Source organism: Oryx dammah, unplaced genomic scaffold, assembly GCF_014754425.2.
Source record: "Oryx dammah isolate SB20612 unplaced genomic scaffold, SCBI_Odam_1.1 HiC_scaffold_10, whole genome shotgun sequence".
Classification (NCBI taxonomy): Eukaryota; Metazoa; Chordata; class Mammalia; order Artiodactyla; family Bovidae; genus Oryx; species Oryx dammah.
This window is the reverse complement of record NW_024070194.1, coordinates 31041091-31062663: the sequence shown is the minus strand read 5'-3', so window position 1 is coordinate 31062663 and position 21573 is coordinate 31041091. Positions and strand designations below refer to the sequence as shown.

General features: G+C 39.7%; 1 protein-coding gene and 1 long non-coding RNA gene across 11 annotated transcripts in view; one reads left to right on the top strand and one right to left on the bottom strand.

Annotated features, from left to right (window-relative positions):
• PTPRA (protein tyrosine phosphatase receptor type A) overlaps positions 1-21573 on the bottom strand; it is a 163193-nt gene that overhangs the window by 114430 nt on the left and 27190 nt on the right. For 4 of the 10 annotated variants that reach the window (XM_040247798.1, XM_040247807.1, XM_040247802.1 and 1 more), the window contains exons 2-3: positions 15444-15540; positions 1912-1993 (exon numbers count right to left, since the gene is read on the bottom strand). The exons of 2 other annotated variants lie outside the window; for them this stretch is intronic. In XM_040247798.1, coding sequence (XP_040103732.1) covers positions 1912-1941 — 30 coding nt within the window. In that variant the 5' untranslated portion in view covers positions 1942-1993; positions 15444-15540. The remainder of the gene's footprint in view (positions 1-1911; positions 1994-15443; positions 15541-21573) is intronic. 4 more of the 10 variants (XM_040247800.1, XM_040247801.1, XM_040247808.1 and 1 more) reach the window with 2 other exon arrangements.
• LOC120868881 lies at positions 757-20415 on the top strand. Its single transcript, XR_005722334.1, has 5 exons — positions 757-830; positions 11692-11695; positions 16302-16307; positions 18433-18436; positions 20403-20415. It is a non-coding gene; the product is annotated as an uncharacterized LOC120868881 (long non-coding RNA).

Here is a 21573-nt window from a genome sequence, read left to right as displayed (position 1 = left end):
AGACACAAAATGACAAATACTGTACAGTTCCACTTACATGTGTACCTAGAGTAGTCAAAGCAGTCAGGGAAAGCAGAATGTGGTTGCCAGGAAAAGGGGAAAGAGGAGTTAGCTATAAAAGGTACAGGATTTCAGTTGAGGAAGATGAAGTTCTAGAGACTGTTAGTGGTGATGATGGTTGCACAACAATAGAAATATACTTAATGTCAATGATCTGTACACATAAAACTGATTTAAATGGTTAATTTTTCTGTTATATGTTTTTGTACAAGAAAAAAATATGTATATGAATACTTTAACATGTAACACCTTTTCAGTGCTGCTCTCTCATACCTTTTCCTTCTCCAAACTCCTGCCAGAAGAACCACTAGTCTGATTTCTATCATCATATCTCCTGGCAACCGAACTGTATCTACTTTTTTGTGTGTCTGGCTTCTTATATATATCTGTGAGATTCATCCATATTGTGCAGAGGTTCATTCCTCTCTATTGCTGAGTACAATTCCATTGTATGAATGTATCACAATTTATTCATCTTTTCACCCATTTTTAGACATTTAATTATTTCCTTTTTTTTTTTCTTTTTTGCTATTATAAATAAAGCTACAGTGAATATTTACATGCAAGTCTTTACGGAGACATATATTTTCATTTCTCAAGGGTAAATACCTAGGGGTAGAATTTCTGGATTATTGGATACATGTATATTAGCTTGTAGAAAATACTCAATGATTTTCCAAAACTGTAGTGCTGGTTTACACTACTGTTTAAAACTTGGAATGATGGGTAAGTTGATAATGAAAATCTGCTTTTCCTTTTTAATACAAGTTGTACTGAATTCTTTGAAACTCTCATTGCATCAGCTCTTCAACAAGGATCTTTATCAGTGTCAACTAAAAAAAACGCACAATGTGAGTTGTGAGTTAAGCTTTATTTGGAGCAAAATGCCAACTATAACCTAGGAGGCAGCAATTCAGGAGCTCTAAGAAACCCTTCTGAAGAGGTGGTAGGAAGGTCAGTGTATTATGTGATTTTGGTGAGGGCAGAATACATGCAATCAGGCACACATTTCTGCAGAACGTTGCTGCCAGTCTCGTAAAGGTGACTGCTAGTCACGAGGAGCACATGTCACCATGAATGATTTTAGTGCTTTTCTAGATATGAGGAGATGTAAGAAGGGGGCTCATAAAATCTTCTCCTGAAAATATCTAACTATTTGAAGGCGTGTTCTGCCAGTTTTTCCCAGAGCACAGAGTGCCTCATTCCTGATCTCCACCCTGAATCCTTTCAGGGTGGGGTTGAAGGTCAGCGGTTGCAACTTGTAATTTGATCCTTGCAGAGGCAAATGGCAAGTGCCAATTTGTAGTTGACATCAGGATCATCTCTGCTCTACCCAGAGAAACTTTGATTCAACAAGGGCAGGACAGCAGGGTACAGATATTTTGGTCTTTTATTTCTTAAAGCTCTTTAAGTGATCCTGATTCATGACCAGGTTGAGAACCAGTGTCTTAACTGATGGAAATTATAACATTTTTTTTTAATTATAACATTTTTAAGCATTAAAAAAATAAAATAAAATAACACCCTACCCTTGGGACTTCCCCAGTGACCCAGTGGCTAAGACTCTGTGTTTCCAATGCAAGGGGCCTGGGTTTGATCCCTAGTGGAGAAGCTAGATCCCACAGGCCACAACTAGGATTTCTCATGCTGCAACTCAAGATCCCGCATGCCGCAACAAAGACTTGACACAGCCAAATAAATAAATAAAAATATTCTTAAAAAGAAAAAAAAAAGAAAACCTACTCTTATAGCCTGGAAATTAAATGGGAGTAGGAGAAAATATGATTTTAGCTATATTTTGCAAAGACAATAATTTGGGTGACAAATGTTTCCTTGTACTTCAGGTTTTACCTCTTTAGCTACTTGAACTGCATCATCCATCAACACTCATTGGAATTCCATTAAAAACCTTTTTCAGTTGTGCCACCTGCAACTAAAGAAAAAAAAAACTTTTAGAAAGATGAAACAGCCCTATTTAAAGAGCACTGGTTGTTCTGGGGGAGAGGGGTACACTCTACCAAGATATCTCACAGAGTTGTACTGAACGTTCCAGGAGTCAAAGCACAAAACTTCATCTAAAATAGTTAATTCAGATCACTGACGAGCTCATGAGAACGGAATTCAACAATATATTAGGTCCTTATTGTAGGAGATAGGATGGAACACTCCTCCCTTGTCCAAAAACCTGGACTATTCCATGGTAGGGGTATTTATGTACCATAACATTCCCATAGGGGACATCTGGCAATGGCTGAAGACAGTTTTGATTAACAAATCATAGGATGGCCCTTCCAAAACAAAGAAGTATCCCCAAAGGCCAAAGCTGAAAACCCCAGCATTGGTCAAAAACACCCTCAGGTCTAACCTCTGCAACCTAAGTGTCTAAAGGCCAAATCTATAAACTTCCTTAAGCCTCAGTTTTCTCCCTTGGAAAAAGACTATAGAGTCTGCATTCACTATTCTCTGCCTTTTCTAATTCCAGCTTCAACAGCTGGAAGTTCACAGTTCATGTACTATTGAAGCCTGGCTTGGAGAATTTTGAGCATTACTTTGCTAGCGTGTGAGATGAGTGCAATTGTGCAGTAGCCTGAACATTCTTCGGCATTGCCTTTCTTTGGGATAGGAATGAAAACTGACATTTTCCAGAGGAACCAGAGATCAAATTGCCAACATCTGTTGGATCACTGAAAAAGCAAGAGTTCCAGAAAAACATCTACTTCTGCTTTGCTGACTATGCCAAAGCCTTTGACTGTATGGAAAATTCTTAAAGAGATGGGAATACCAGACCACCTTACCTGCCTCCTGAGAAATCTGTATGCAGGTCAAGAAGCAACAGTTAGAACTGTACATGGAACTACAGACTGTTTTCAAATAGGGAAAGGAGTACATCAAGGCTGCATATTGTCACCCTGCTTATTTAACTTATATGCAGCATATATCATGAGATGTGCCGGGTTGGATGAAGCACAAGCTGGAATCAAGATCAGTTCAGTCCAGTCACTCAGGCGTGTCTGACTCTAAGATTGCTGGGAGAAATATCAACAACCTCAGATACACAGATGACACCACCGTTATGGCAGAAAGTAAAGAACTTAAGAGCCTCTTGATGAAAATGAAAGAGAAGAGTGAAAAAGTTGGCTTAAAACTCAACATTCAGAAAACTAAGATCATGGCATACGGTCCCATCACTTTATGGCAAATAGATGGGGTAACAATGGAAACAGTGAGAGACTTTATTTTGGGGGGCTCCAAAATCACTGCAGATGGTTAATGCAACTGTGAAATTAAAAGACGCTTGCTCTTAGGAAGAAAAGCTATGACAAACTTAGATAACATATTAAAAAGCAGAGACATTACTTTGTCAACAAAGGTCTATCTAGTCAAAGCTATGGTTTTTCCAATAGTCATGTTTGGATGTGAGAGTTGGACTATAAAGAGAGCTGAGTGCCAAAGAATTGATGCTTTTGAACTGTGGTGTTGGAGAAGACTCTTGAGAGTCCCTTGGACTGCAAGGAGATCCAACCAGTCTATCCTAAAGGAAATCAGTCCTGAATATTCATTGGAAGGACTGATGCTGAAGCTGAAACTCCACTACTTTGGCCACCTGATGCAAAGAACTGACTCACTGGAAAAGACCCCAATGCTGGGAAAGGCTGAAGGCAAGAGAAGGGGATGAGAGGATGAGTTGCTTGGAAGGCATCACCGACTCAATGGCCAAGAGTTTGAGTAAACTCTGGGAGTTGGTGATGGGACAGGGAGGCCTGGTGTGCTTCAGTCCATGGGGTTGCAAACAGTTGGACATGACTGTGCTGAACTGACTGAACCCATCAGAAGAATGTGCACAAGTTGATCATGCCCTCTTTAAACAATTACTATAAAACTTCTCACTATCTTCCTCAAGTTGGGACACATGGTTTTAAGGGCATTAGCCCACTATGGGCCCCTTTCTCTGGGAAAATAATAAAGCTACCCTTCACTATTTCACCCAAAATTGCAGCACCAGTGTACAGAGAAGCTGAGCTTTTGGGATCACTTTCAATTCTTTTGGGCATATACCAGAAGCAGAATTGCTGAATCATGTGGTAATTATATGTTTAATTTTTAAAAATATCTCCAAAACATTTTCCACAGCTGCTATATACCACTTTACATCCCCACCAACAGTGCACAATGTTCCAATTTCCCCACATCCTCACCAACACTTGTTTTCTGGTTTGATAGTAGCCACCCTCCTGATGTGAGCAGGACTGACACTTTATGTCCTGGCAGACACAAAGCTTTACTGCTCAGAACCCTCTTCAGAAAGGGACTTCTTATTTAGTTGTGGAGACTGGTAAACTGACAGCTTCCTGCTGTTAATCCCTTCAGAATTCACCTTAGCTTTCAAATAGAGAGTATCCTTTCCTCAGGACTGTCCCTAGCCAACGAGTGGACAATGTGGGGTGGTACAACGGTCTAGACTTTTCAAACCAGTCAATTTGGCCATCTGGGCTAACAGATTTTGTCAGGTGTGCACTGCAGTCTGATGGCAGTGCCCAACCTAATCTGTTCTGCCACTTCACAGGCATTACTCCTCAAAAAGCCCTTTGCTTTCCTATTCCATCTCAATCTAATTCCTGGAGAACCCAATTGGCACATATATTAAGTGTAGTACTTACACTGATGGAGTAACAAAAACCACTGGGGAAAAATATGCCTCCCAATTAAATAAACTAAAATGTTAACGATGGTGAGACCTCTGCACTATTTAAGTATTCCTTATTAGCGTTAGTTGCTCAGTCATGTCCAACTCTGTGTGACCCCATGGACGGCAGCCCGCCAAGTTCCTCTGTCCATGGAATTCTCCAGACAAGAATACTGGAGTGGGTTTCTCCAGGGGATCTTCCAAACCCAGGGACTAAACTGGCTCCCCTGCACTGCAGGCAGATTCTTTCACCATCTGAGCCACCAGGGAAATATTCCTTAACCACCATCTATTACTGATACATAATAATAAAACCATTAGAAGATGCTAAATTCTGCTCCTAAGGAAATATTCTAATGGTAGGATAAACTGGTATATTTTGTACACACTGTGCCCAAAAATTCACTAAGGAGTGAGTCATAAACAAATTACTGGTGTTCTTAAAAAAAAAGCATATGCCCAGGTACCAAGAAACGAAAAGATCAGGCATTGGGCTTCACAGACTTCATCGGGTTCCTCATTTGTTTATAAAGACTTTCAGAAGAGACAATGGAGCCTGTTCATTCATCCTCATGTTTTCATAGATGAGATCAATGCCCCACATAGGATGAGGGAAGAACATTTGTTGGCCTTGTTTCTCAATGCCTATGTCCAAAGAGTGCTCAAACTACCGCACAATTGCACTCATCTCACATGCTAGTAACGTAATGCTCAAAATACTCCAAGCCAGGCTTCAGCAATACGTGAACTGTGAACTTCCAGATGTTCAAGCTGGTTTTAGAAAAAACAGAGGAACCAGAGATCAAATTTCCAACATCCGCTGGATCATCAAAAAAGCAAGAGAGTTTCAGAAAAACATCTATTCCTGCTTTATTGACTATGCCAAAGCCTTTGACTGGGTGGATCACAATAAACTGTGGAAAATTCTGAAAGAGATGGGAATCCCAGACCACCTGACCTGCCTCTTGAGAAACCTATATGCAGGTCAGGAAGCAACAGTTAGAACTGGACATGGAACAAGAGACTGATTCCAAATAGGAAAAGGGGTACATCAAGGCTGTATATGGTCACCCTGCTTATTTAACTTATATGTAGAGTACATCATGAGAAACGCTGGGCTAGAAGAACCACAAGCTGGAATCAAGATTGCCGGGAGAAATATCAATAACCTCAGATATGCAGACGACACAACCCTTATGGCAGAAAGTGAAGAGGAACTAAAAAGCCTCTTGATGAAAGTGAAAGAGGAGAGTGAAAAAGTTGGCTTAAAGCTCAACATTCAGAAAACGAAGATCATGGCATCTGGTCCCATCACTTCATGGGAAATAGATGGGGAAACAGTGGAAACAGTGGCCGACTTTATTTTTTTGGGGCTCCAAAATCACTGCAGATGGTGACCACAGCCGTGAAATTAAAAGACGCTTACTCCTTGGAAGAAAAGCTATGACCAACCTAGACAGCATATTGAAAAGCAGAGACATTACTTTGTCAACAAAGGTCCATCTAGTCAAGGCTGTGGTTTTTCCTGTGGTCATGTATGGATGTGAGAGTTGGACTGTGGAGAAAGCTGAGCACCGAAGAATTGATGCTTTTGAACTGTGGTGTTGGAGAAGACTCTTGAGAGTCCCTTGGACTGCAAGGAGATCCAGCCAGTCCATCCTAAAGATCAGTCCTGGGTGTTCTTTAGAAGGACTGATGCTAAAGCTGAAACTCCAATATGTTGGCCACATCCTGTGAAGTGTTGACTCATTGGAAAAGAATCTGATGCTGGGAGGGATTGGGGGCAAGAGAAGGGGACGACAGAGGATGAGATGGCTGGATGGCATCACCGACTCGACGGACATGAGTTTGGGTAAACTCCGGGAGTTGGTGATGGACAGGGAGACCTGGCGTGCTGCAATTCATGGGATTGCAAAGGGTCGGACACGACTGAGCGACTGAACTGAACTGACTGATGTCTATTTCTCTTTCCAGCTAAAGGGGTAATATATCTAAATGTAGGAAGCACATTAAACATACAATTCCAAAAAGGGTAAAGTAAGATTATCCCAAGAACTGTTCAAAATGTGTCTCTATGAAAAACTGAATGGTGGCATCCAATACCACCATTCCAGGCAGTTAGCAAGTGCTGACTCCCTCAGTGCATGAATAGACACAAGCCTTTACCATCTTAAAGAACCTTTCAAACGAAATCTCTAATGCCTTCCATTCCCAGCTATCACTTTCTCCCCTCTCCTTCCCTGCCAATTTTCTCAACAGTACATTTAGTGTCCCTCCTCCTCTACTTCATACCCTTTGACATACACTCTCACTTTGTCTCCACAGGAACTCCTCTTGATAAACAGTCAACAACAATCTTCAAAGATTTCATAATCTTTTTATACCACCAAACTGTGAATCTGACCACTGCCACAAGTCCCATCATTACTCAACCAGAATCAACAAGCTGGAATCAACATTACTGGGAGAAATATCAAGCAGCTCAGATACGCAGATGATACCACCCTAATGGCAGAAAGCAAAGAGGAACTACAGAGCCTCTTGAAGGTGAAAGAGGAGAATGAAAAGGCTGGCTTAAAATTCAAAAAACTAAGATCATGGCAATGAATTCAACATTTAAAAAACTAAGATCATGGTGATGCTTGCTCCTTGGAAGAAAAGCTATGACAAACCCAGCCTAAGCATATTATAAAGCAGAGACATCAATTTGCCAACAAAGGTCTGTATAGTTAAAGCTATGGTTTTTCCAGTAGTCATGTATGGATGGACTGTAAAGAAGGCTAAGCACTGAAAAATTCATGCTTTCAAACTGTGGTGCTGGAAAAGGAGACCAAACCAGTCAATCCAAAAGGAAATCAACCCTGAATATTTATTGGAAGGATTGATGCTGAAGCTCCAATACTTTGGCCACCTGATGTGAAAAGCCAACTCACTGGAAAAGACCCTGATGCTGAGAAAGACTAAAGGAGGAGAAAGGGGTGAGGAGAAGGGGGTGCCAGAGGATGAGATGGCTGGATGGCATCACCACCTCAATGGACATGAATCTGAGCAAATTCCGGGACATAGTAAAGGACAGGAAAGACTTGTGTGCTGTAGTCCATGGTGTCATAAGAGTTGCACACAACTTAGCGACTGAACAATAGTAGATAAAAATCACCCTTTATCCCAGGTCCAGCAAACTTTTTCTGTGAAGAGCCACACAGTAAACATTTGGCTTTGGAGGTCATACAGCCTCTGTCACAGCTACTCAGCTCTGCTGTTGTAGCATAAAAGCTGCAACAGACAAAAGGTTAACTGTAGCTATAGTTCAATTTCATTTCAGAACACTGAAATTTGAATTTTACATAATAACCATATGTCATAAAATATCATTCTTCTTTTGATTTGACTTTTTCCCAACCATTTAAGGATGTTAAAACAACTCTTAGTTTGTGGGCTGTGCAAAGGCTATCAGTTTGCAAGCTCTGGTCTTCCGCTTTACCAAAGCCAGAGATCCTAGGTGTCCCAATTCCCTCTTCTCCCTTAGTCATCAGAGTCAATCATTACCTCTAGTAAAGTACTTGTCACACACTATTCTAAGTGTTTATGGCCTCCTTCAACTGACAGTAAGATTCTTGAAGCTAAGAAATATGTCTGTTCTAAGACGACAGTTTCTTTTTAGTTTGGCTCATTCTTGAACTTAACAGTAACATTTTAAAATGCATTATCTAAAGGCTCAGGCAAACGTGGAACATATTCATTAAGTACAAATAATAATGATCTTTATTCAATGCTTCAATAACTGCTCCATTTGTTTTCTGGGTGCTTTTTGTCCTTTTCAAGGCCTTGAAATGCTGTATAGGTCTTGAAACAATGAATTTGAGATGCCAATACAGTGGCTAGTTACCACTACAGTTGGGTCTATGAGCAGCCTTTATGCCTTCTACACACCTGTCCTTTCTAAGTGGCACCTTCAACCATAATCACATCTTCAAAGTCATTCAATTAAAGAAAGAAAAACAAGGCATAGTAAAAGGAAAAAATTAAATAAAAGACATAACCAGACACATCTAAAAAAACAGCAGCTCAACAGACTGTAATAATAACCATTTGTTAATGCTTAGTGTTAGGCACTGTATCAAAGTATATAATGCACAGTATTTAACGTATCTTCAAACAAGCACAGAAAATAGACGCTTCAATTCGTAGATGAAGAAACTGTGGCATAGAACAGTTAAATAACTTGTCCACAGTCAAACAACTAGTAGGTGACAAGACTGAGACTCAAACTGAGGTATGCTGGTTTAGTCGCTAAATCATGTCTGACACTGTCACCCCATGGACTACAGTCCACCAGGCTCCTCTGTCCATGGAATTTTTCAGGCAGAATACTGGAGTGGGTTCCTTCTCCAACCCAGGCACACATGATTCCAAAATCTATGCTCTCACCACTGGTAGAATAAGGCCTATAACCAAGGTACATCAATATCCACTAGAGGAAAAGCTTCCTTCAGAAGTAAAGTTTCAAAGCTCTATTTAAAATATCTCATACTTGTCATATAATTACAAAACTCCTAAGTATGGTGCAATGTACACAGACAGTGAGGCTTTCTAATCACTGTCTGACTAAATAAACTGGAAGAGTCAATTCCTTGGTATAGCAGAACCTCTTACTCTAAAGATGGGAAACAAAATCTTATGGCAAATTAGAACACTCCCATGGTTCCATTTCCTACGGTTAATAGAGCCATTGTCAGGAAGTCCCATGCTTACTATAGCAACCACTGGTCTTGCTATTCACCAAGTTTCTGCCTTTTTGCTTCCTCAGGAAACAGACAAGAAAACCAGGCTCCTGATGTTTTTTAAAAGAGGAAGCTGCCATTTAAAACTGAAAATTAATAAATGAATATGTAAAAGTAATTTTATATTTTGGATGACACCCAATATTTCCATATATTAAACTCAATCTTTAAAGCACACAATCTTATCTTTTTTTATCTTCAAATAAACCTCTTTCAAGTGCACATAATTGTGGTAGAATTCAGTTCCTTACAGCTGTTAGACAACGGGCCCTATTCCTTTGTTACTTCTTATTCAGCTGTGGCAGAAGAGGGCATGAGAGAATGGTCACATCCTAGGTCTTAGGGGAGAGTCACTAGGATAGGCAGCTAAGTGAGAGTCCTTGACTTTGTACAGGGAAGAATTTAACAGTAAGTCGGAAGCAGAGTGAAAATCACACCCCGCAGATAGAATATGGGCTTGTATCAGAAGGCAACAGGGTCCTAGGAGATACACATTCCATAGACAGAAAGTGGCCCATCTCAGAAGGTGAGATAAGAGTGGTTGGTTTTTTGGGCTACGTAACTCCAAATATTGGGGGGAAGCAGTAGGGATTTCCAGGAATTGGGCAACTGCCCACTTTTTGGCCCTTTATGGCCAGCCTTCGAACTGTCCTGGTACTGGTTGGGTGTGTTATTTAGCATAACACATTATAATGAGCATATAATGAGGTTAAAGGTCTACTGTAAGTCATCTTACACCATCTTGCGCTTAGTTGGTTCTAACTAGTTTTTGTCATATCCTCAATGGCTATGTCATTCTTTAACAGTTGGGCCCTGCCCGCTTCCCTCCTATCTCACACGGGCCATTCTCAGCTGCTAGAGGTCATCTGCAATTCTTGTCATACGGACTTTCATCTTCAAAGTCAGCAATGGAAAAATCTCCCTCTAATTCAATTCTTCTCATGTTTTAACTTACCCGACTCTTTCTTGCTCTGACTCTGGACCCAAATTTTAAGTTAGGCCTTTCTGCATAATCTCCTTTTATTGACTCAAAGTCACTTTTATTAGTAACTTGATCACATCTTTAATATCTCTTTTGTAATGTAATGTAACATTAAGCACCAAAATAAAATTTCAGCAAATTCACAGGTCCAGTACACATTCAAGAGAAGGAAATTCTACACAAGTGTGGGTCATCAGGGGTCATTTTAGAGTTGTCAACCACAGATAGACGAAGACTTCTTAGACTGGACACAAGAAGCATGAATCATTAAAAAAAAAACAAAGTAATTAATCTGTGGCTTCCCTGGTGGTTCAGTGGTTAAGAATTCACCTTGCAATACAAGGACTGGTTCGATCCCCAGTCTGGAAAGATCCTACATGCTTCGGGGCAACTGAGCCCATGTGCCACAACTAATGAGCATGCACTCTGGAGTCCACAAGCGGCAACTACTGAAGCCATGCACCACAGCTACTAAAGCTCGCATGCCTAGAGCCTAAGCCCTGCAACAGAAGCCATCACAATGAGAAGCCCTTGCACGACAACTAGAGGAGCTCCAGCTCGCAGCTAGAGAAAGCCCATGTGTAGCAACGAAGCCCAGCACAGCCAAAATAAACAAATAGGTATCTTTTCAAGTGATAATTTGAACTTCATCAAAATTACAACTTTCTGCTCTTTCAGAAACACCATTCAGTTCAGTTGCTCAGTCGTGTCCAAATCTTTTTGATCCCATGAACTGCAGCACGCCAGCCCTCCCTGTCCATCACCAACTCCAGAGTCCACCCAAACCCACGTCCATTGAGTCAGTGATGCCATCCAACCATCTCATCCTCTGTCATTCCCTTTTCCTCCTGCCCTCAATCTTTCCCAGTATCAGGATTTTCAAATGAGTCAGCTCTTCGCATCAGGTGGCCAAGGTATTGGAGTTTCAGCTTCAACATCAGACCTTCCAATGAACACCCAGGACTGATCTCCTTTAGGATGGACTGGTTGGATCTCCTTGCAGTCCAAGGGACTCTCAAGAGTCTTCTCCAACACCACAGTTCAAAAGCATCAATTCTTCGGTGCTCAGGTTTCTTTATAGTCCAATTCTCACATCCATACATGACCACTGGAAAAACCATAGCCTTGACTAGATGGACCTTTGTTGGCGAAGTAATGTCTCTGCTTTTTAATATGCTGTCTAGGTTGGTCATAACTTTCCTTCCAAGGAGTAAGTGTCTTTTAATTTCACGGCTGCAATCACCATCTGCAATGATTTTGGAGCACAGAAAAATAAAGTCAGCTCCTGTTTCCCCATTTGTTTCCCATGAAGTCATGGGACCGGATGCCATGATCTTAGTTTTCTGAATGTTGAGCTTTAAGCCAACTTTTTCACTCTCCTCTTTCACTTTCATCAAGAGGCCCTTTAGCTCTTCTTCACTTTCTGCCATATAGGTGGTGTCATCTGCATATCTGAGGTTATTGATATTTCTCCCAGCAATCTTGATTCCAGCTTGTGCTTCTTCCAGCCCAGCATTTCTCATGATGTACTCTGCATAGAAGTTAAATAAGCAGGGTGACAATATACAGCCTTGATGTACTCCTTTTCCTATTTGGAACCAGTCTGTTGTTCCATGTCCAATTCTAACTGTTGCTTCCTGACCTGCATACAGATTTCTCAGGAGGCAGGTCAGGTGGTCTGGGATTCCCATCTCTTTCAGAATTTTCCACAGTTTATTGTGATCCACACAGTCAAAGGCTTTGGCATAGTCAATAAAGCAGGAATAGATGTTTTTCTGAAACTCTCTTGCTTTTTTGATGATCCAGCAATTAATGTTCCCTTGGTATCTCTAATTTTCTTGAAGACATCTCTAGTCTTTCCCATTCTGTTGTTTTCCCCTATTTCTCTGCAGTGATCACTGAGGAGGGCTTTCTTATCTCTTCTTGCTATTCTTTGGAACTCTTCGTTCAAGTGGGTATATCTTTCCTTTTCTCCTTTGCTTTTTGTTTCTCTTTTCACAGGTATTTGTAAGGCCTCCTCAGACAGCCATTTTGCCTTTTTGCATTTTTTTTCCTCGGGGATGGTCATGCTCCCTGTCTCCTGTACAATGTCACAAACCTCCATCTACAGTTCAACAGGCAATCTATCAGATCTAGTCCCTTAAATCTATTTCTCACTTCCACTGTATAATCGTTAGGGCTTTGATTTAGGTCATACCTGAATGGTCTAGTGGTTTTCCCTACTTTCTTCAATTTAAGTCTGAATCTGGCAATAAGGAGCTCATGATCTGAGCCACAGTCAGCTCCTGGTCTTGTTTTTGGTGACTATACAGAGCTTCTCCATCTTTGGCTGCAAAGAATATAATCAATTTCATTTTGGTGTTGACCATCTGGTAATGTCCGTGTGTAGAGTCTTCTCTTATGTTATTGGAAGAGGGTGTTTGCTATGACCAGTGCATTCTCTTGGCAAAACTCTATTAGCCTTTGCCCTTTACTCCAAGGCCAAATTTGCCTGTTACTCCAGGTTTTTCTTGACTTCCTACTTTTGCATTCCAGTCCCCTATAATGAAAAGGACATCTTTTTTGGTGTCAATTCTAGAAGGTCTTGTAGGTCTTCAGAGAACTGTTCAACTTCAGCTTCTTCAGCATTACTGGTTGGGGCACAGACTTGGATTACCGTGATAGTAAATGGTTTTCCTTGGAAACGAACAGAGATCATTCTGTTGTTTTTGAGACTGCATCCAGGTACTGCATTTCGGACTCTTTTGTTGACTATGATGGCTGTTCAATTTCTTCTAAGAGATTCTTGCCCACAGTAGTAGATATAATGGTTATCTGGGTTAAATTCACCCATTCCAGTCCATTTTAGTTTGCTGATTCCTAAATTGTTGACATTCACTCTTGCCATCTCCTGTTTGATCAATTCCAATTTGCCTTGATTCATGGACCTAACATTCCAGGTTCCTATGCAATATTACTCTTTACAGCATCAGATCTTGCCTCCATCACCAGTCACATCCACAACTGGGTGTTGTTTTTGCTATGGCTCTGTCTCTTCATTCTTTCTAGAGTTATTTCTCCACTGATCTCCAGTAGCACCTACCGACCTGGGGAGTTCATCTTTCAGTGTCCTATCTTTTTGCCTTTTCATATTGTTCATAGGGTTCTCAAGGCAGGAATACTGAAGTGGTTTGCCATTCCTTTCTCTAGTGGACCACATTTTGTGAGAACATTCCATCATGACCCGTCCATCTTGGGTGGCCCTACACGGCATGGCTCATAGTTTCACTGAGTTAGACAAGGCTATGGTCCACACGATACCTTAATATTAACTGATGTTAAATATGCTTTCACTTGTAAACCTTGTTAATACTTTCTGAGGGACAGAAGGGATATAAGGAAAGTTTCAGTTGCCACAATTTGTCCTTAACTTTAACTTGTTAGACAAATATTTCTGGAGTTCCTACTATGTGTCAGATACAGGTATAAATATTCTTTTACTATAGGGCCTTAATCATGGATATTTCCCCAGCATCTATCACAAGCAACTTCTGTTTTAATAGTGTGGTAAATGAGACTCAAGTGATGAACAAATAAACAAGTAGTAGATGGGCAAGGTAATTTCAGAGCATGATAATCACTATGGAGAAAATAGAAAAGAATTAATACCACATACTATGCAGTTGTTTACAAATGTGGAGATTTCTTATCAGCAGAGTCAAGTGACACCATCAGCATGGCTTGGTGGTAAAGAAGGTATCTCTGTAGGCAGATTTGTTGGGTTCACAACCCTGCCTCCCTCACTCCCCGTGTGGCTCAGAACAAATTATTTCACCTTCCCCGCCTCCTCTTTCCCATCCTCTTAACAGTATCTACCCCGCATGAGGTGAATCGAAGATTACAGTTGATACGTGAAGTGCTGTGCCTGGCAACCCAGGAAGCGGTCGGTAACTGTTAGTAAACAGTACTGTTGGTCGTGTTAAGAAAACTTAGGGACCAGAAAAACAAGCAGCAAAATTATAAGAAAACTTTTGTTTACTTGCTTGCTGGTTTTTAAACATTGACAAATGTTTGCTTCTTGTAAAAGTCTCAAGCAATATTCAAGTTGTATTAAGTGAAAAGTGAAAGCCTGCCATGTTTTCGTTTGCCTTTCCTGGTTCGGTGTTAGATCAACAGTTCACAGTTACTGACATTTGTATTTAATTGGTAAACCATCTTTGCCCATTTTTCTAATAGAGTATTGGTCTGTTTCTTTTCTGTAGCTACTCTTTCATTCTAGAATGATATTAACCCTTTCCTGACACACTGTTGCAAAACTGCAGTTCATCATCTAGTTTTGCTTATATTATCTTTTCAAGCAGGCACATTTTATGCAACCTTTTCCTTCTTGATTTTGGCCTTGTGTAATGCTTTACCTTAAATAAAGATGAGTAAACTATCTGATGTTAGTAAGATCTGCAAGTTAAGAAACATTTTTACATTTTTTAATGTTTAGAAAAAATAGAGTACTATTTCATGATATGAAAACTATATGAAATTCAAACTCCAGTGTCCACAAATAATATCAAATGCAGTTGTACTCATTCATGTACATGTTCGCTATGTATGGCTAGCTTCATCATTACAATAGCAGAATCAAGTAGCTCCTTGTACATGTGTTGCTTAGAGCTTCACACTGCTCTTCAGTGTACCACAAATCACAGTGACCAAGTTACAAGTCAACAGCATTCTGAGTGCCACACACACATACTGGCATACTATGATAGTTTTTTGTTTTTTTTTTTAATTACCAGTATATAGCTGTCAAGTTAAAACAAGAAAAGAGAGAAGTGGACTCTTTTCAATGCACAGTGGACAGTGTGGATTATTTTGCTAGCAAGTCACATGAGAAAACATTGTTTATTATGCAATGACACTATGGCTTGTGGTAAAATAATTCAATATATACAAACATTACCAGACTAAGTAGTCATCTCAATATTCCCAATTCACAGGAAAGCAACGGTCAAAAAGGTAGAAAATCTGAAGTGGAATATCTCATCACAGCAGAATTTCTGGAAGAAATAAAGGGAAGGAGTATAAAAAAAAATTAAGCTGCAACAAAAGTAAATTTCCAAGAAGCTCATTTGTTAGCCAAGCAAGGAAAGTAATTTGCTAATTGTGAGTTAGTAAAAAGCACCTAGGAGTTCCCTGGCGGTCTGGTGGTTAGGATTCTGTGCTGCCACTGCTGGGGTCCTGGTTTGATCCCTGGTTGGGAAACTAAGGTTCTGCAAGCCAACTAGCATGACCAAAAATAAAAGCAAAATAAAATAATGCTTAAGAAGGCGATGGCACCCCACTCCAGTACTCTTGCCTGGAAAATCCCATTGATGGAGGAGCCTGGTGGGCTGCAGTCCATGGGGTCACTAAGAGTCAGACACGACTGAGCGACTTCACTTTCACTTTTCACTTTCATGCATTGGAGAAGGAAATGGCAACCCGCTCCAGTGTACTTGCCTAGAGAATCCCAGGGATGGGGGAGCCTGGTGGGCTGCCGTCTATGGGGTCACACAGAGTCAGACACGACTGAAGCGACTTAGCAGCAGCAGCAGCAGCAGCAGCCAGAGCTCAAGAAATGTATTCAGAGAAACTAAGCTTGAGATTGTTATTAGCCTTTCAGCAAAACCAGCTGCTCCAAAGGTTGAAGACAATGGGAATAAAATTTGTCATCTTTTTTTTAAGGCAAATGATTTCAAGTAAATTACCCCATCCGTTGATGAGTTAGACATTACTAACAGCTCAGTTGCTGTTGTTTACTCAAGGAATTAATGCCAAGTTTAAAGTATTTGAAGAATCAGTTTCTATGAATAGTCTATGTGGTGAGAAACTGAGGAAATACTAATTTGGAACAAGCTGAAGTAGAAAGATGAGTTATAACTGATGATGTTTGTAAAAATACATATGGAGTAAAAAAAGGCTTAGTTGGATAACTTAGAAAGCTTGTGAAGATATAAGGTGGTTGTTTATTATTTTTCATCAGCAGGTACTCTGGAAAATATCTAAATTTATCATGTTACTGAATGAACCAATAGTGTCAATGGTGAACTTAATTCGCTGTCATGAGCTAAATCACTGTCAGCAACAGAAGCAGAATAACCTGTCTTGCCTGCTCATGCAGGAGTTTTATGGCTTAGCAACTGTAAAGTTTTACTGTGATAAAATTTTTCTAAGGCTCGGGGCTGAGATTCCAGTTTCAGAACACTAAAACCTTTTCAGTCACTATTATCATTGATGGCTTTGAAACTTAGCTTCTGTTGTAGGTTTTATAATATTTAATAAATTCAAGCTAACATTATAGGGCAGAACTGAACTTATATGTGAAATCTAAACTGTAGTTAATTCATTTAGACAAAAACTATTATTCAAATTGTAAGTAATGTCAAGCTGTTTTATACACTTCCAGTGCTGTCAAAAAGTTAAAACAAAAAGTGAGATTTCAATTCTCAATAAGTTTGCAGTGAATACATATTTTAGATTAAATTATAATTCTGGAAGTATTTTTAAGACTTTAAGGCAAGTGCAAAGAAAATTTTCCATGTCTCAAAATTTATTTAACAGTGTAATTATGGCACTGACATCTAACCTTCAATTGGAAGTAATTAATCTACAATGTAATGATACACTAAAAGGCAAATACTAAGAGAAAACTACAATTCTACAAATGCTTCCCAACAGATTAATATGCTCAATTAAAACCATATGCTTGTGGGCTGATTTCAATTGGCTATATACATCTGTGTGAAGATATTTCCAAAGATGAAATTCGTAAAATCTCATTATAGATCAGCAATAACAGATGAACATTTGCAATCAATTCTGATGACAGGAAACACTAACTCTGAGCCCCAATTAAGGAAAATGTATCACCATTTTTCTCATTAGTGTACCTATATTACAAAATGTGTACTCAGCAGTAACAGAAATTATTACTATTATCATATTTGAATTTCATCAGTAATAAATTTGTAGAAATATATTTTCTCTCTTGTTATAAAGTACCCACATAAGAGCCTCAATTTTGCTTTTTGGACTGCAAAATCTAGAATGTTTACTCTCTGGCTCTTCATAGAAATTGTCTGATGACTATGCTTGGGAGAAAGGTTTTCTTTAGCCTAAGCATATAAAAGCACTGTCTCTATTTCTTCCAGGGACAGGTAAAAACTTTTATCCAACACAAACAGGACCCGGGCCTGGTTGGTTACATGAAAAAACACAGTAAACCAGGTAATCAAAATAAATATATATATATATGTAACTTAAATATTTCATTTTTACTTAAACCCATTTACTTTCATACATAGCATTTTCTTTAAGTACAGATATGCTAATTAATGCTTCACATGTTCTTTCCTGCATAGATCATGTCCCTAATACATATCTATGATTTTAAATGTCAATTTCTTTAGAGTGGAACAAAAACTTAGACATCTGTGAGACAACTGAGCACAGAAGGATTAGTAAGATTTTTCCCTTAATCTTTTAAAGTATCAATGCCCAAAACTAGTAAGAAAGTGGGGAACTAGTAAGAAAAAGGGAGGAAGGGACTTGTATTTATCCAATTCTTTCAGGATCTTCAACTGAACTTTCTTAAAAACAACTATTTTATATATTTCATTGGTTTATAGAATATTTAATTAGGTTACAATAAGTATAACTGGCAGGTTTAGAATACACTGATCCCTGAAAGTATAAATTCAACTAGTGATTGCAGAAGGCAAGGTATACTAGAGAGTAGTCTATCAGCCATGAGTGTTCAGATTATTTTAAGAATCATTCAGTATATTCTAAAGAATGAAAAGTGTGACTGGGAATTCCCTGGTGGTCCACTATAGGGGGCACAAGTCCTAACATGGTTGAGGAACTAAGACTCTGCATGCTGTGTGGAACAGTCAAAAAAAAAAAAAGAGTCTAGTTAATTCAGTATTATGCATACCGATTTGGCATATTAAAAAGCAGAGACATTACTTTGCCAATAAAGGTCCATCTAGTCAAGCCTATGGTTTTTCCAGTAGTCATGTATGGATATGAGAGTTGGGACTATAAAGAAAGCTGACCGCTGAAGAATTGATGCTTTTGAACTGCCGTGTTGGAGAACACTCTTTAGAGTCCCTTGGACTGCAAAGAGATCCAACCAGTCCATCCTAAAGGAGATCAGTCCTGGGTGTTCATTGGAAGGTCTGATGTTGAAGCTGAAACTCCAATACCTTGGCCACCTGATGTGAAGAGCTGACTCATTTGAAAAGACCCTCATACTGGGAAAGATTGAGGGCAGGAGGAGAAGGGGACGACAGAGGATGAGATGGCTGGATGGCATCACCGACTCAATGGACATGAGTCTGGGTAGGCTCTGGGAGTTGGTGTTGGACAGGGAGGCCTGGCGTGCTGCAGCTCATGGGGTCACAAAGAGTTGGACACAACTGAACAACTGAACTGAATTGATGCATACTCTATAATCTCATGATTATTTGAGCATAGTCTAAATTAGCAATCTTTTTAATTTTCCTCCAAAATAGCCTACTGTTGCAGGACCACTCATTGAATACTCCATCCTTCTCATCCAGAGTTTTTTAAAATTTTTATTTATTAGTTATTATTGTGGCTGCACTGGATCTTCACTGTAGTGTATGGACTCTGTGATGCAGCATGCAGGCTTTTCTCTAGCTGCAGTGCACAGGATTCTGTTGTTGCGGAGCATAGTCCCAGCAGTTACAGCACGTGGGCTCCCACTCTGTGGCATCTCGTTGATTTTTAAATGTTATTTTTATCACATTCTAAATTCCCAACATACCCAGATCTGTTTCTGAACTTACTGTTCTGCTCTAAACACTTGTTTTGTCTATTCTAACACAAATGCCATGCTCCCTTAAATACCTTTAACCTTCTGATATGTTACTATCTGGAGGGTCAAATGTCACATACCCTCCCCACTTCTACAGGACGTCCAACTACTGTTCTTTTTAAAACTTTTTTCAACTATTGAATTCATCCTTCCAAATGAACCATGCATGCGATTTTTTAAGCTCTACAAAAGGCTCACCCCACTGCTTACAAAAAATTTTCATTAAACCTGTAGAATAACTTGGGGAGCACTGACATCTATATAACATCTTTATAATACTTTATTAGTCTCTCAGGAACACAGCACCAATATTGAATTTATTTCTTTAGCCTAAGCATATAAAAGCACTACCTCTATTTCAGGAACACAGCACCAATATTGAATTTATTTCTCTCTTAAAAAATCCTTTATATTCTTTTAAAAAGTTTTCATTTTTTCACATTAATTTTACATATTTTTTATTAAGTTAATTTGTACTCTCCCCTATCACATAATTTTTTTTTAATTTAAAATTCTACTAGTGTAGCATTTGGAGAAGGCGATGGCACCCCACTCCAGTACTCTTGCCTGGAAAATCCCATGGACAGAGGCGCCTGGTAGGCTGCAGTCCATGGGGTTGCAAAGAGTCGGACACGACTGAGCGACTTCACTTTCACTTTTCACTTTCATGCATCGGAGAAGGAAATGGCAACCCACTCCAGTGTTCTTGCCTGGAGAATCCCTGGGACGGGGGAGCCTGGTGGGCTGCCGTCTATGGGGTCTCACACAGTCGGACACGACTGAAGCGACTTAGCAGCAGCAGCAGCAGCAGCAGTGTAGCATTTAACACAATTTTAAAAATAATTTTATTTATTTTTGGTTGTGCTAGGTCTTCATTGCTGTGCGGGCTTTTCTCTAGTTGTGACGAGTGGAGACTACTCTAGTTACAGTGTGCAGGCTTCTCCTTGCAGTGGCCTCTAGAGTGGAGCATGGGCTCTAGAGTAGGATTCAGTAGCTGTAGCACGCAGGCTCAGTAGCTACGGCTCCCAGGCTCTAGAGTACAGGCTGAGTAGTTGTACTGCAAGGGCTTAGATGCTCCTCAGCATGTGGGATCCTCCTGGATCAGGGCTGGAATCCTGTCTCCTATACTGGCAGGCAGATTCTTTACCATTAAACCACCAAGGAAGCTCTTCAACACAGTTTATAAAGAATAAGTTTTATAAGAATAGGTCATTCTCACTTCACCTTTCTCCATTCACACCCCTCCAAACAGAATGTTGTCTCATTCACCTTTGAAATCTTAGCACCTACCTAGTATGTAGCAATCAAACAATTACTGTTTCCCAGACTGACAAATATCTTACTAAATATTTAAAAGGAATAAGAAAGCAGATGATTTATTCATTCGGGATAGGGAGGAGATTCCTAAATTCTCTATCACCCGTTAACCTAAAAAGCAGTACATATGTCAAAAGGCATGGTCCTTCCTTTTGGGGTCTTTCATAAATGAACTCAGTACATATCGTCTTTGAATTTAGTTATTTTTCAGCTTTTACAACCTCATCAATAATTCTATTCTTTATGTATAAATTGAATGGCCTATATTAGTTTAATACTTCTGATAAGTTAGGAATGTTACATAATTTAGCTCACTTACTCCCCACCACAACCCTATGAAGTGGATATTATGATGTCCCATTTTGCAGAGGGGAAACTGAGGCAGAGAGATTAATCAACTTAGCAGATGGCTTCAGTTCAGTTCAGTCGCTCAGTCGTGTCCAACTCTTTGCAACCCCATGAATTGCAGCATGTCAGGCCTCCCTGTGGCTTAAGAACCCACAAAAATATTTTGAGTACATTATTTCATATTTTTATTTCATGAGTAAATAGCATTTAGTGAGTAAGTTGAAAATCTTGTGTGTGCTCAGTCGTGTCCAACTTTGTGACCCTTTGGACGAGCTGCCAGGCTCCTCTGTCCATGGGATTTTTCAGGCAAGGATACTGGAATGAGTTGCCATTTTCTTCTCCAGGGTATCTTCCTGACCCAGGAAGATACCCTGCATTGCAGGTGGATTCTTTATCCACTGATCCACCAAGGAAAGCCCTAAGTTGAAAACCTTCATTGTGCTAAAAAAAAAAAAAAAAAGTTCAGGATATCTACAACTCTTAACATTTTAAATTCATAAAGCTAAAAGCAAAAAATAAAATCCTCAAATTATACTTAGGAATG